The sequence below is a fragment of the Anguilla anguilla genome, chromosome 18 (assembly GCF_013347855.1).
Source record: "Anguilla anguilla isolate fAngAng1 chromosome 18, fAngAng1.pri, whole genome shotgun sequence".
Taxonomy (NCBI): Eukaryota; Metazoa; Chordata; class Actinopteri; order Anguilliformes; family Anguillidae; genus Anguilla; species Anguilla anguilla.
The window spans coordinates 21650826-21666422 of NC_049218.1; the positions used below are offsets into that span (position 1 = coordinate 21650826).

The 15597-nt window shown below is 44.9% G+C and overlaps 1 protein-coding gene across 1 annotated transcript; it reads right to left on the bottom strand.

Moving 5' to 3' along the window:
- Positions 1-3344: 3344 nt before the first annotated feature.
- On the bottom strand, positions 3345-15265 carry rel (v-rel avian reticuloendotheliosis viral oncogene homolog). Its single transcript, XM_035399755.1, has 11 exons — positions 15158-15265; positions 13723-13761; positions 13375-13514; positions 12929-13077; positions 11727-11818; positions 7734-7874; positions 6680-6784; positions 6249-6464; positions 5876-5944; positions 5691-5759; positions 3345-5366 (listed from the first exon to the last, which is right to left on the bottom strand). The coding sequence occupies exons 1-11, from the start codon at positions 15162-15164 to the stop codon at positions 4588-4590; spliced, it is 1806 nt and encodes a 601-aa protein (XP_035255646.1). The 5' UTR covers positions 15165-15265; the 3' UTR covers positions 3345-4587.
- Between the last annotated feature and the right edge of the window lie 332 nt (positions 15266-15597).

The following is a 15597-nucleotide window of genomic DNA, read 5'->3' on the forward strand; positions in this document are numbered from 1 at the left end:
ATTTGTTTATAGTTTAGTTTTGTCAGGCCCAATGTCTAGATAAAATTTTTTGCATTTTATCCCACTGCATCGGAAGATGGATTTGATCAGCTTGGATGTGGCTGATTAAAAAAAGAGAGATTTTAATCCTTACTTATTTCACTACACGTTTAAGTTTCATATTCGATATCTATTCAATGATTTTTCTTACAAGCTGCTTGTGAGTGGTTTCCAGAATTCTCTCATTGGCAAGACCAGACACATAAATCATAACAATAGCACAGTGTATTCATTTGATTACTGTGCATCATGGTCAGTTAAAAAAAAAAGCAATGAATAGTATTGTATGGTACACATGTATGGAGCACGATGGCACTGCCCCTTACCCGGATGATAGTGTGCAGTGCTGTTGGTATAAACTAGTTAATTTAAAAAAGAACCAGTTACACAGTAGCACACTGAATTAAAACCATTAAAAATAAACAGACTGAATGACCACTGATTGTACAAACATCTTTCCTTTCATTAAAAATGATGGAATATAAAAAATGACTTGTCTGTGTTAGTGTAAAATCTTTAGATCACCCATCTGGTGTGTGTTCAACGTGTTTGTGTTACTGTTGCCTACTTCCTCATTCAGCTTGGTCTGAGTCAAACAGTAGGTGTGGTGTTCAAGAATGGATAATGTCTCCCTCGGATATAATAGTGAACTTGACCCACAGGTGGACCCTGGAGTACCTGTGGGGGCGATGGTGACTCGATCATTTCCCAACAGCGGGCTGTGTGCAAGGGGAGGGACTTTTCCCAGAACACAGCCACATGGTAGACTGCAATATAGATACCATGTGACTGCTGTCAGCCTTCCAGGATGGAGTATTTCTGTACGAGCAGATGGACTTCATAAAAATACACATTCATAAAAATATGCACTCGTGTAAGAACACAGACACACATACATACCCAGCAACACACGCGCACACACACACACACACACTAACACGGTGTTATATTTGAATAACAAGACAGATTGCTGGTTGCAGGCTACTTCCTACCCAATGACTGTAAGGCAGATGCTATGTGATTTACGGCATTCAGCAATCACTAACAACATGGGACATTACAGGGAATGCTCAGCGCTCTAGATTAATATTGAATAATGAAATTATATGACCAAGCAAAGTATCTTACAGACTGATACAGCACATGGCATGCAGGAAGAATCTGCAGGAAGCGTAATTACAGGGCTCTGCTGAAGGATGGAAACTTGCTTTTGTGGTGTCACTAGTGTCACGTCACCTTGCCTCCCTCTGAAGTGCTGCAGTGTCTCCAGCACTGAGTCAGTGTGGCCCTATGCTCACAAACCCACCATCTTGTGTGGGATTGTGAGGTGGTGTGGGACTGGGCTAAGTTGCACTTTCAAAATGTTTGGGCTCGTTCAGCTCCCCCATAGTCCTCCCAGCCAACCCCCCCCCCCCCCCCCCCCCCCCCCCCCACAACTCTCCTCTTGGCTGCCATGTTTCTTTGCTCGAAGACAGTTTGGGCTTCTAAACCTGACCAAGTGTGTAATATGGGCTTGTCTTAACTTACTTCTGTACGCACATCTACTTCTGTGTAGGAGTTATTCTTAAAAAGGTACAAGGCAGGACTCTGATCTTTTCTGATTGGTCTGCCATTCCAAACACCACACTGTTTATATAGATTGACTGGCAGGACATGCGCTAACATACTGGACATCCACTGACATATTGGACGTCCGCTAACATCTTGACTATGTTAAGCAGTCGTCCTCACTTGTCCTCCATTGTCGGCGACTACCCCAGAAGATTTCTGAGGTTTGGACGTGTTGAATCTTGGCAGGTACAGTAATTATCTTTACACATTCTGGCAGTCTGTGGCAGAACACCTCAGACCGACCAATCAGGAACAGCTTTCACTGGCCTTCAGCCAAATTATATTCAGCTGCCAAAAAAATACCCAATGATTTAATGACAGTTAGAAAACGTTGGAAAAAATGCATGGACCAGAAATTTCACCAAAGGACACATGCAGTGTGACTATTTTAAATATTTTTAAAATTATTTTTTAAGAAAAGGCTTCAGAGGTGTTAAACAAGTTTAAATCTGCATCCTACTTAATTGTGTATGTTGAGTACCTCTTTTAAGCCCATTTGGTTACAGGAGACAATGAACAACAAGGCAAAGACTCTTGCTCGTGCTTTTGGTGTAGTGTAACAGTAACATCCACTCTACGTGAGTTAGAGAACTGCACGCTGTGGTTTGCATCTTGCAGACAGGAAGTCATGTGGTGAGGTCAAAAAAAAGCACAAGCCTAAGCAAGCGCCTGTCCGGAACATTTTCATCTGAATTTTAATAGGCTTTACCTGCGTTTGTACCCCACTAACTGCTAAATGTAATCACATCTTGGTCATACTGCAGAATCTCAATAAGCAGGCTAATGATCTTACATTTTAACTGTGCTGCTTTTCAGACAGACAAGATCTATTACCAGATCTGGCACTTCACATTCAAATTTTAATCACCAAAACAATACTTAAAGCATTCAAATTCAAATCTACTTGTTTGAAATATAAGATTTTGTGTAATATTTATAATGGGTGGGGTAATGAGTTGATACCCTTTTTCAACCTGATCAACCTTTTCAACCTGGGGAGATGCTGTTTCGTGGACAGAGAGAGGACAATCCTGCTGACTGAAACCTCATTTCCCTGGGCAACGCTATAGCCAATTAGGCGCTGCCTGTGTAGCTACCATCCACATTCCACATTAGGTGATTCTTGATTTGGTGTTTATTATTATTATTATTATTATTATTATTATTATGTGGCTGTCACAAGTGTGGGGTTCCTGGCATCAGTTTGAGTTAATTCACCACAAAACGTTCACTGGGCTTTCTGGGAATAGATGTAGCAGTCCTTTTTGTTTTTCTTCTTATTGAACTCCTGTCACTAATAAAGTCATCATGGCCCAATTACTCATTGGCTATGTCACAACAATGGGAGTGTGCAGGAAACCAGCCATCAGCACGACCCTGTCAGCTGATGTCTCACGCACGCATAGACAGTACAAAACAATGTCAGATGTTCACAAAGGTCAACAAAAACAAACGGAGAAAACGTATTTTTAAAAAGCAGCCCACTTCTTTTCATGAACATGGCATCACTGATAAAGGCAAAATAAGGGTCAGCGTAGGCACCTGTTTCCCAAGGCATGCCGCCATTTTGTGCTGTGAGTGAGTGCTGTCAGACTCTGTTATGGCAGACATTGCCCTGTTGAAAATGGGAGGGAAAGTCCTTTACGGCACACTGGCACACTGGTAGCTGACTGCAGGCATGACAATAAAGTGCGTAACGTAGCAGGGCTTTTATTCACTCTGTGTGTGTTTGTATGTCTGCTCATTGATTCTGTATCTACATTTACCATGTTTACAGTGTGCATGAGTTTAAGAGACTTAAAAAATTTTTAAGTTTAAAATCATATTATCACGTATGAATCACAGAATCACTTGTATTATGAATATATGTACCTTGACCTTCCATTATGAAAAATGTTTCCATTCAAATGCTCAGACTTGGTACAGTGCAACTGATGCATTAGATATCTTTGCTTGTGGCTGCATGTCTAATCATAATTTCCATTTACAGGTGTTCAAAGAAATTGGTTACTTTTGTTGTTTGTTGCTAGCAACAACATCACATTAACCACAATGCATTTATTAAGAAATGTTTAGTACATTCAAATGTTAGACAATTATATATTAAATACAATAGCTACATTGTGAAATAAAAAGGAACAGAAAAAAGCGGGATTACAAATGCATTTCAGAAATATTTAAAGAGCGTTTCGAAAGAGTGTTTCCGACATCACCCTAGAAGTTAGACATCAATAAGAGAATCGAGTGTCATTTACAAGGCAAGGGAAAGTATGTCTTTCCGCTCGTGAACAAAGCCCTTCAAATCTCTTACGCAATCCTGAAGGAAGCGTTTGTACCACGTGAATTCTGGCCTCGACCGGTGATGCGTGCTATACGTGACACTGTAGTTCACTGAGTAGCTGAAGAATGCTCTGAGAACTTTGGAGAGTACATGTGTTATATATGACATAGCCATTACCAAGGAACTCCTCATCCCTTTGAACTCCTTTATAAAGAACAGAAGTACGGTGTAACGTTGCCACTCTCGAGAGCTTTTGCATGCAAGTCCCAAATATGGCTTCATAAATTTATATACACATAAATACAAAACTGGCCTTAAACGAAAGCCTTTGCCTGACCGTTAAAAAGGTTACAAAAATGCTCTGAAGCAACAGTTGCTCCACTTTTTTTTGCTCATTGCAGCGAATCCTTTGACTGATTATTCTGATTTGAAAACCAAATGATTTTCAAATTTGATAGAAAATACATTCATCTAAAAGAGCAGCCTGTATAAAAAAAGTAAAAAAATAGAAAATTTGATAAAGGAATGAAGGAATTTCCAGTTGACAGAACATCATGTATCGAACATTCTTTTCATGTTAATGGCGTAGCCTACAGACAGGGCCTCCTTCCTCATTGCATCACAGCTAATAGGGCCAATTGAACGACAGGTTGGCTTCAGAGCCACCCTGATTGGTGGAGAACTGGTTCTTGAAGGCCTTCAGGCCAGCCGGGGGCGACGCTGAGGACGGCAGCCTCCAGGGCGCCCTCGTTGTTGGCGGGGCGGGGCAGCAGGGGGGTGTAGGAGAGGTGGCAGTCGGAGGAGGGCATCATGCCCACGCCCTGGCCCGTTTCCATGGCGGCCTGCGGCTCCCGCTTCATGGTGAAGCCCGAGGGGGAGGAGTCGGCCAGGCACTGCAGGAAGTCCTCGTTGCCCATGTAGGGCAGCTGAGCGTTGACGCCGCAGTCTCCGTTCAGCACGTCCTGCGCAGCCGGGAGCCCGTAACCGGCCCAGGTCGACTGCAGCCCCGCCCCTGGCCCCGCCCCCTGGTCCTTCCTGTGGACGGGCAGGGAGGCCTGCTGCTGCTGCTGCTGCTGCTGCTGGAGCAGCTGGGAAGGGTGACTGTTTAAGGCCTGCGTCTCTGGCCCCAGGCACTGCAGGTCCCCCTCCGTCAGCAGGGGCAGGCTGCTCCCGTCGCCCGCGCTGGGGTACCCCGAATTGCACTGGAGCTGCTGCATGCCGTTGCCGGGGCCGTTGCCGTGGCCGTCGGCGGAGGAGGAGGGGTTGATGCGGATGGCGTCCAGGGACAGCGCGGGGCTGGGGTGGGACCAGGCCTGGCTGATGGACACCGACGCCTGAGTGGCTACCTGTGATGTCATCATGGTGCGATGGGGAACAGACTGCTGGTAGGGGTTGGGGTACATGCCCTCCATCCTCATGTACATGTTAGGGGGCTCTGTTCAAAAACAACATGTTACTTCAAACGCTATGCAGCAGAAATACTGTGAATTACTCAATGAAGCTCAGCTATGAGGAAATGTTCTCACAGCAAATACCACCAATGGAAGAACGTAACTACTGTATTAACAGATTGTTCTTACAATACGTGCTTCTGGGAACTCACCATGATGGAACTTTTGCAAACACAACACACAGCTACACTCATTTGCTTTTCATAACTATATAAAACTCTATTAACACACTCAAGCACTACGGGTACTCCAGTAAACTGAACACCCAAAAAATCTATTAAACGGGCGGTGCGTGTGCCACTTCCTACCTTTTTTAATGGGCTGACCCATCATTTGAGTGCGTGGCACAGCCTTAACTCTGTTCGCCTGGTTCAGACCTGTGGGACCAATGGAACTCCATGAGACAGATTGATTTTAACACCAGCTGCAGTTACTCTTGCGCGGGGCGTTACGTGACTCGAACCCTGTCTTTCACGTCCTTGCTGCTCCTTACCCGTAAAACTGGGGAAGGATTTCATCAAGTCTTCTCTCCTTCTCTTTTTCTCCTGACAACCATAGGGATCTGCAATACATCAATTATTATTATTATTATTATTAGCACTCATTTATAATATAGTCCAGTGGTTCCCATCCCTTTCATAAGGTACCTCCAGCTGGTTCCAGATATTCGATTTGTTCCATCTCAAGCACACCTGATGCAATTAATCAAGCCCTTCATTGGCTGTATTGGGTGTGCTGGAGGTGGAACACATGAAATACCTGGAACCGGCTGGGGGTCCCCTAGGGGGGGCTTGGGAGCCGCGGACACAGGGACCCAGAGGGACGGGTGGGCCTGGCCGGGAGCGTGGCGTCACAGACAGCCTCACCTTTGTCGTCGGGCAGGTATCGGAACTCCATGGCCTCGCTGACCTCCTGGTCGGTGGGTCGGCGCAGCTGCATGCGCACGGTCACGGGCGACGCGATGGACGGGTCGAAGTACGCCGGCGTCTTGAAGACGATGGCCACCTGCCTGTGGACGTCGGCCTGGGAGAAGGAGCCCTTGGCCTCCCAGTTGTGCGTGAAGAACCGCACCTCGATGTCGTCTGCGGAACGGGGTGAAAGAACGAACGGGCGAACGAATGAATGGTCGGACGGACAGATGGACGAAAGAAGAAAAAGGCGAGTGTACACTGTCTAGACCGCGTGAGAGGATGAGGGATGGAATTCACAAACAAACAATAAAATGAGATCATTTAAGACAATGTCTGTAAGTCTTAAGCAACAGGATGTCCCCTCCCCCTCTCGCGCCTGAACGCACCTTTCTGAACCTTGTCACAGAGCAGGAAGATCTCGTCTCCTCCCTTCACGCTACCGCTGTTCTTGTTGACTCGGCAGATCCGGAGTTCGGCGGTATTTGGGGCACCTGGGGAAACAGCAAGACAGGTTTGAGGCAGATGGACAAAGGGGCGGAGCTACAGGCTCAGGCTGACATATAAGTGGGCGGAGTTACACGGCTGGCTCAGTGGGAGGCTCTGGGACAAAGAAACTTCTGTGCTTTACAATGGCACTCAGATTGAGGATCTCAAAGAACTAAACACAATATCAGAAGAGGAAGTAGCATGTGTTGGGGCCATTAAAAAAATAAAAAAAATTAAAGAGGAACCTGCCCAACTTCTTCTTTTTTCAGTGCCTGTGAGCCACATGGAGGGCTTGGTTTCAACAGCAGGGAGGGAGACAGTGCTACCACGTTACCCTTTAAAAACTCACTCATGTATACATAATGAGCAGTTTCAGCAGCTTCCATTCACTCCTGTAGCTCTCTCTCTCTTTCTCTCTCTCTCACAGCTCTCTTTCTCTCTTTCCCTTCAGCCTGAAACATCTGCATGGCATCATCGAGGCTCTCACATGAGTAGGCAAGGTGTGATGTTAGTAAAGAGGGTTTTCCCACTCAGTGTTTCCACTGTCAGACTTCGTTTCTGTGTTCCTGCTCCTCTCTTCCTTTTTCACTCCTCATTAAACGCTCTGTATTGACATTCATATGTTTGTCATAACATGGGACTCGGGGTGGCTTAATGCAAGCGTTAGTTTTCTTACTTCACAGAGTTTAGCAAGCAGTCAGCAGGTCAAACTGCTTGTGTTCGCCAGCGCCTCGCACGCACTGGAATCCGAAAAGGAGTCGGCCCTTTCCAAGAAGCTGTTGCACAAAACTGGCACAGATTCCCAAGCGCATGACACAGGCCTGAAGCAACGCTGTTTCTGTTTCTTCACACTTCCCTGTCTCACTGCTGCCCCCCCCCCCCCATCACCTTCAATGTCGGACCCCATCTGAACCTACTGTAGTCTGGGGGGGGGGGGGGGGGGGGGGCACTCACGGTTGTCGTAGATGGGGTTGGAGACGATGGGCGGGAGCACGCGGCTGTACTGGCCGGCCTCGTCCTGTAGGAACACCTGGAAGCACAGCCGCACCACGTTCAGGTTGTACTCCTCGGTCTGCAGCAGGTGTTCCCGGGGCACTGCCAACACAACACACACAACTTCTTTAAACTGTTCTTCACGGTCACATTAGTTAAGAAAGGCAATACAGGCAAGTTCTCTAAATTACCACAGTCGAATTTGGTAAGAAAAATAACACAGGCAACTTCTATAAACAATGTATCACAGTTGAAGTCGGTCAGAAAAACAACACAAGGCAAAAAGAGAGGGCGCACACCCAGCAACGTCAGGAGTTTCTGACTGACAGCGGTCAGATTATTCTTTTTAAAAAGAAGGCCGCACACTCTTTATGCTCCTATACAACATTTATTTATCATTTATAAATGGCAAATTGGAGTTTAAAGAGTGTGAGGCCTTTTCTTTTTATTAAAAGAAAGACAAGGCAGTCATCGTCTTTAAACAATGTATTAGTCACATTTTCCCAGGAAGAGCACCGGCGACATCTGTAACCAGCGCAACGAACGTCAGAGAAAAAGCACAGCGGCCAGCGTCGCTGAGCAACGGCAGGCGTTTGGCTTCGTCTCGGCGAGCCGCGACACAGCGCGACGCCATTGGCTGCGATTTCGGCCGACCTCGCCCCGGCGGACGAGTGGAAGCTTCCGATAACGGCGTACGCGCAGCAGGACGCCGAGCGCTTGCAGCACAAACCACATGAGAGGGGAGAGCGCGATCAGGATGCGCCCGCCGCGGCCGCTGCAGCTTCTCTTCGCTTCGTCCTCTGGGCGCATCGTCTAACTCGCAGGCCTGTGTTAAAGGGCTGCTGAACTCCTATGCCTAACTGAATCTACAATCAATCCACGAGTGATGTCACTGATCCGCGCCAGTTAGAAGTCAGTTCCCATCTCTTACACTCGTCTGCTAAGGTTGCACTGTTCTCTTAATGCCATTAAACTCAACAGCATTTGGACACAGCCAGCGACTACTTCAGCACATTGGTCAATTTGTTCACCATTCACTGAGCTCATATTTGGGGCATATGGGAGACCCAGATGACATGAATACCAGTAAATGTGACTCTACAAATACAAATGACATTGCACTTTAATTAATTAATCACTAAATAACTCAAATAACTAAAAAGAGGATTTTCAAAAATTATATATATCGGTGAATTGTTTGCCACTAGAAAGTTTAGAAATGTGAGAAATAAATAAATGAATAGGCACCAGTTTTGGGGTCAACTGTTGACAGAGGGAGAGGGAAAGAGCAAGAGAGAGGGGGAGAAAAATGAGGCGTGAGAAAGAGGAACAGAAAGAGGGATGCTTTGGAAAAAGAGTGAATAAGAAAGAGGGAGTGCAGTTAAGCATGACAAAACATGTAAAACCTTAAACCTTGGATTTTCTTTGCTAAGCTACTTGAGGATATTTAGAAGCACAACAATCATTATGAACAGTCTTATCTAAACCATATAGTAAGTAGAGTAGCTAAGAGTACATAGCAAAATGGCTGAACTTTCCTTTGGTGACACTGAAAAATGCATTTTCAGCTAAAACCCCCTTTCCCACATGCACATAAAACACATGCAAACACACACACCCACACACACGTAAACGCACGCACACACACACGTACACATGCACACTCACACACACACCCACGCACGCACCCACGCACACACACGCATACACACACACACACACACACACAAACACACATGCGCACACACACACGCGCACACACAAACGTATTTATGTACGCTCGTTTCCACCCACTCTCTCGCACTTGACGACCGGACTAGCCCGCCTACAGCAGTGCGTCTGAGTGACATCGCCGCCCTCTTGCTGATGTCATGGCCAGTGGAAGACTGAATGAGCGGAGATAAAATGACATTCTTTTTGGTGGGGGCTGATATGACGGCACAAGCTCTCGACTGCGACATAGCAAGAGACCTCAATCTCTGCCCCCGCTCTGAATGGATGCAACCACAGAGAGAGAGAGAGACACAGAGAGACAGAGAGAGAGAGAGTGATGGGGGTAGGGGCAGAGCTGGGGAGTGTGCGAATACTCCAGGGCTGTGGGCACAGTGCTACATCCCTCCACACTTGTGACTCATGTGATGACTACCGACTTGCCACAACTTACTGTCTTTTATCTGAATGTAATATTTAGTCTTATCAGACACTACTACAGCTCCAGCAGACTTCAAAGGAGAAACTCCAACAAAAACATTTCAGTAAAAAGGAACCCTAATGACATGCGGAAATGCAAATCCTGTACTGCCCTGTTGGAGGACTGAAACTGCTTTGGCAAAGACTTAAAATCCTAAAACAATGCAATAAATGTAATAAAATGGACCAATGATCCTAAAAGTGAGTCCAAACCGAGAAGCCAGTAAATAATGTGCTTATTCAAATAGCAAAAATGCAACTGGCATATTAACAATTTATCACACTGGATATTCACTCAAACAGTTCTGGTCATGTGCCTTTGCTGAAGACCAGCACAGCTGCACTGAAGTGGATTCAAACCTACAACTGACATATAAACCACAGACTTGTCTTAGGCCACATTGTGCTGTAATGCGGGCATAGCTAGCATTTCCTACGATACTAGACATGAAAATTAGAGCCCCGTCTCTCAGATGAATGCTCTGGTTTATGTCCGGGCAGAAAAACAGTTGGACAGTCAGTCGCGCACCTTTATCAAAATTCATCTCACAGACAAAATCAACAGCTATCACCTCCGTCATAGCTGGTTCCAAAACAGCGAGCGAGCATGCTTCGCGTTCAGAAACACAGCGAAATACCACCAAGGAAGCTGAAGCCTCAGTCAACTCTGCTGCTACAGAAATATCTCCACTTCACTCAGGGTAAGGGCGCTAAGTGCAGCTCAAAGGGGAGCGCTCGCAGATCAAGTCTCTATTTAGAGAAGTGGATGCTGTCTGTATCTGGTAGCCGGAAGCAGCTGAGTTTCACAGATGAAGTGATACTGCCTGTGCAGCAGCCACCCCCCCCCCCCACCCCCCCAACCCTGAAAGAGCCTACGGTGTGGATCAAACCCAGAGGGGCCTACGAGGCAGAGGCCTACCGGCGAAATGAGGGAAACGTAACTGTCGTAACAATCGGTTGCTGCAATCCGGCAAGCCTCAGTGCAACACGTGCCCATTTTGATTTATTACCCAAACTCAGTTGCACTGACTAGCTTCCGTTTTTTATATCACAGTTTAATCTCTATTTTGGACCAAGACAGAACTTCCTGGAACACTAACACCATTACCAATCATCATATTTCACCATATTTTGCCTGTGCCACATTTCAACACTTTCGGCATCGACCGAGACAACCACAAGGTTACTAATTCTACAAAACAATTATTGTAAGAGATCTATCTTTCTGCCCACAGCAATGAGAAGGTATTCAGTCCCACATAGACAGGAAACACGGTCAATTGTAAATAAGCCCAGTAAAACCATTAGTTTCCTCTTAACTCTATAGAAGGCAAATATGCCGCAGCAAATGCAAAGCATGCTGGATGATAACAGGCAAGTAAATTGGTCAATACAAATTTCACACATGGGAATGCAAATTTAGAAACACTCCCTTATTAAAAGAATTTTTATAGCAAAAAGTACTAGTCTTATAAACAAAACTGGCTGCTTCCATGCAACAGAACAGCCTTTTAAATATCTTACAACTGGATTACATTCTTGTCTGTACACGAAATGCAGGATAGGCACTGTGCGTTGTCGGATCTGGGTCTTCTTTGCCAACAAAAAAAGCCATGAAGCTACTCAGTAACAGGCATTCCGCATTGAGAGCTAAATACCAGCTCTCAGATTGTAACAGGCTGCGAACAGGCCGCTAGCTGTAAACAGGCTGCTAGCGGTACACAAAGTTGGAAATGTTCGGAGATGACGGACAGCTGAACTCACCATTGAAGGGATTAATGTGGCGGGCAATCCTCTGCATTATCGCTTCCTTCACCTCCCTCCTTCTCACGCACTGGATCCCCAGGTTCTGAAAGCTAGGAGAAAGGAGCACATCAGTCAGGCATCATTACTGCTGACCCTTCATTCAGGAGGAACCACACAGGCTGGACCTGCTGGGCTCATGCTGCAGTCAGCCAGGGCTGAGAAGACCACGCTGGATACTGATCTCCTGATTAAGGGACACTTGGACTCTTTGTTGCACTGGTGCATTTTATATTAATACTGCTGCTACGCTGCTTCATCCTGACTAGCATTCTTTCTCCGTTAACTTTTACTGTGAATTACTTCTTGTTTTATATTTAATGTTTATTGCTGTCTTTGTTGCTGTTTTTAATTGTCTCTTTCTCAATCCGGTTTTCACATTGTACTGTGGTTCTGGGGACACTGCATTTCATTCTTTCTCTAACACCTGTAATGAGACGAATGACAATAAACCTGAACCTGAACTGAAATCAACAGGTACAGATGGTCTGCTGCTTAGTAAAACTGGACCAGAGATTCCATAGAGAGTGCTAAGACAAGAAAGGTCTGATAGCTGGATAAAATGTGTTGCTATAACAAACAGCCTGTATTTGACTACAGAGCAACATGACAGAGACTCAGGCTGGTCATCCCTTAGATGCCGACGGATGAGCGTGGGCGGGAATATGATGACATCACAGGCCGGTGCCATCACACTACACTCAGAGTGGCTTTGACAGTGAGTCACAGGTATAGCGGTTTTTTAAAAAAAACAGCCCCAAAAAAGAGATTCTATGACAACATATCATCCATTGCCTGGGTTTACGTAAGCGAAGACTGACAAAGACACAGACGTAATGAGATGATTACGATACTTCACTGAAAAAACTTGTTATTAGTCAGGCACCTGGTGAATTTCAGACAATTATCTGCACATGAGCTACATCCATAGCAAATCCAGTTTGATTGGCTTAACCGGCTAAAACATCAAAATGTACTACAACTATTGACCGGCTTGTTTGTGTAATTATTCAGTTTGGAATATTCAATTGCCCAACAAGTCACACCACCCAGATCAACAGAACCTTCAGAGCTTGACAATTGAAATCCTCCATTAAAAAGGAAACAGGACATTAGCAAACGCTCATGTCCATGGTGGAAGAATAATACTGATGGTGACTTACGCAATGACCCTGCGCTCAGGCCCAAACTCTGCCTCGTAGTACCCGTCCTTGCAGTCCTTACCCACCAGATCGTGGGGGTGTGGTCTGTAGGGCTCGTTCTTGGTCACCAGTGACACACGCACCTTTCCTTTGCCAGTGAAATTCAAAATCTGGAGAACAAAAGGGGTGCGTGACAAAACAGGAAGAAGGGAGGTGTTAATTGAGGAACATAGAGTTCATAGAGTTTGAAAACAAGGCTAATTTACCTTTCTTTATCTCTTTTCGGCATCATTCTACAACCTCCCCCTCACCTTCTTCAGGTACTGTCTTTCAAATGATGCTGAGCTCATTCCTGATTACCAATGCCAGCTCAATGCCCGCTCACATAAACTCAGCTGCTGCCCCCCCACACACGCAAACACCAAATGACACTAGAGCAGGGGCCGGGGCCCCGGGGGTCCTCTGACCTGGATGCTGGGGTAGGTCCTGTTGTTGTCCGTGCTCCTCTCACCGGGGATGCTGCCAGCCGATCGCCCCTCACACTTGTATCTGAAGCGCATGCCCCTTTGCTTGGGTTCCTCAAATATCTGCACGCTGGGCTCACCCACTGGACGGGCAAAGGAGGAGGCAGAAGGGGTGGCAATTACAAGCAGGAGATACACCAAACTGAAAGCTTAACTTTGAGATGGAGATCACAAAAATAACAGAACTAATTCCCCTTGTGCTTCCAATAATTAAAACACTTAACTGTGTGTTTTTCATTTTTATTATTTTTTTTTTTTTTAGCAAATTGTGGAGCAGGAAGTCTTACTTACCTAAGAGATGAGAACCTCTCTGCAGTGGAAGCATATGAGCTATAGAAAATGAACAAATGAATATACCCAGTGAGCAAAAGCTGGAATCTAGACGTCCAGAGGGGTGGAGGTCTAGGTTGAGAGACGTTTTGATATAAACAGACAAGGATAACCATAATACAGCCCAGGTTTTACCTGGATATAGCCTGGCTACGTCCTAGTCGGTTAGAAAACTTTCACTTTCAAACCAAACGCAGTCGGGGTTTCACCTTAACGCCTAAATGGTGTTCCGCCGACTTTTCACCGCAAAAATATTCATTGGGTATGAGCCAGGGATGGAAAAAGAAAGGCTGTGAGTGTTGCATAAAGCAACTGAAATCACAGAAAATTTTAATGACGATTATCATAAATAGCTTAAATCTAATGAGAACACTAAATTCAGTCCCCCAAAACTAGGTTTCATTTCAGAAGATCTGCACCTGTCAACAGCATATACAATCTGCACTTCTATTGGAGAAACAAACCATTAATTCCAAAAAATCCACGAGCGCAAGTTCACACATTCCACACATCCGAACTCGCATGCCACAGAAATACACCTAGGCAAACACTCACGGGCGCCACCAAACACGCGCCTGCGGAAAAGTACGCACATACAACCTCACGCAACAACACACACTGAGCACGGAGTAATTCTAAATGACTGAATTATATGGAAATCTAAAAATCTATTTAATCTGGCTAAATCAAAATACTATGACCCACATTTCATTGACAAATTGTAAGGTGGATGTTATGAGGTCCCTTCACAAGTTTCCCGTGACTGGGATTTCATTGTAATCAGTTACCCGATCTCGTGCGATGTTAATTATATGTTATGACAATAGTATGAAATAATCACGTTTTGTCGTTAATAATATTGAAATCATAAAGATTTTTCGTTTTTCATTGCCACCCACGGACAGCCTACGTAATTTTCCTTCCGCATTTACACCATCCGTTTTCGCTTATGCTATGATAGCCTAATTTACGAAAAGATACATTCATTTTTTAAAATCAACTTTTAAATTAAGTAATTATTTAATCGCAGAATACCACGGACATAGAGCGTTATTAGCAATCATTACAAAGTTGTCATTTGTTTGGTAATGCATTTTCTACGACTAATTTTCAAAAGTTATCATAAATACACGAACAATGTAATATCTAAAGATTCTGGCAAACTCGAAGATGTTAGAACACTGATGCTCAATGAAGCCTTGATTCTATACTTCAAAACATTACATGAAACGCGACTACATAGAACTTAACTTGCTTTGCTTTAGCAAGGAGCCATTTCATTATATGCGAAAAAAAGAGAGAAAACGAACACTGGCACCTTTTGTAAATGTAGGACCAGCACAATATCTCTACCTTGAAACACATTGCAAAAGTTTTTGTTTTTGACAGTACTCACCGTCCATGTTGTGAACACCCTTATCGCGGTATAGTATTTGAGTGAGACGACTGGACTGAAAAAGAAGAAGAGTGATGTATTCATTTTTAAACAGAGATGATGAAGGGGAATTCCCCACATTATCTCCGCCTGAAGGAGCTGTACAGCCCTCATCTGGGCGGTATTAAGTGACGACAGTAAATTCTTAAAAAAAAAACAAAAAAAAAAAAACTCACCTACAAACATACAGCAGCAACTACTTCGGCGCCCGCGAAAGTACTCTTGTGGGCACGTCAGATTAAATACAAGTAAGAGATAACTGTGGATAACTGTGGACTATGCTTCACGATCTAGTATTTTGATACATTTCCTCGCCATTTTAAACTTCTTTTCTGAAAATAACAAAAGTGTGTGTGCGTGGGTGTGTGTAGAGATAGACTAATTTGTCTTGACAAAGAATT

Bases quoted from the DNA above. Each gene is read 5' to 3' on its own strand.
- rel (XM_035399755.1), bottom strand. The intron at 13,515-13,722 runs GTAAGTAAGACT...TTGCCCGTCCAG, and splicing joins GAGAGGTTCTCATCTCTTAG to TGGGTGAGCCCAGCGTGCAG. The intron at 13,078-13,374 runs GTCAGAGGACCC...TTTGTTCTCCAG, and splicing joins GGACCTACCCCAGCATCCAG to ATTTTGAATTTCACTGGCAA.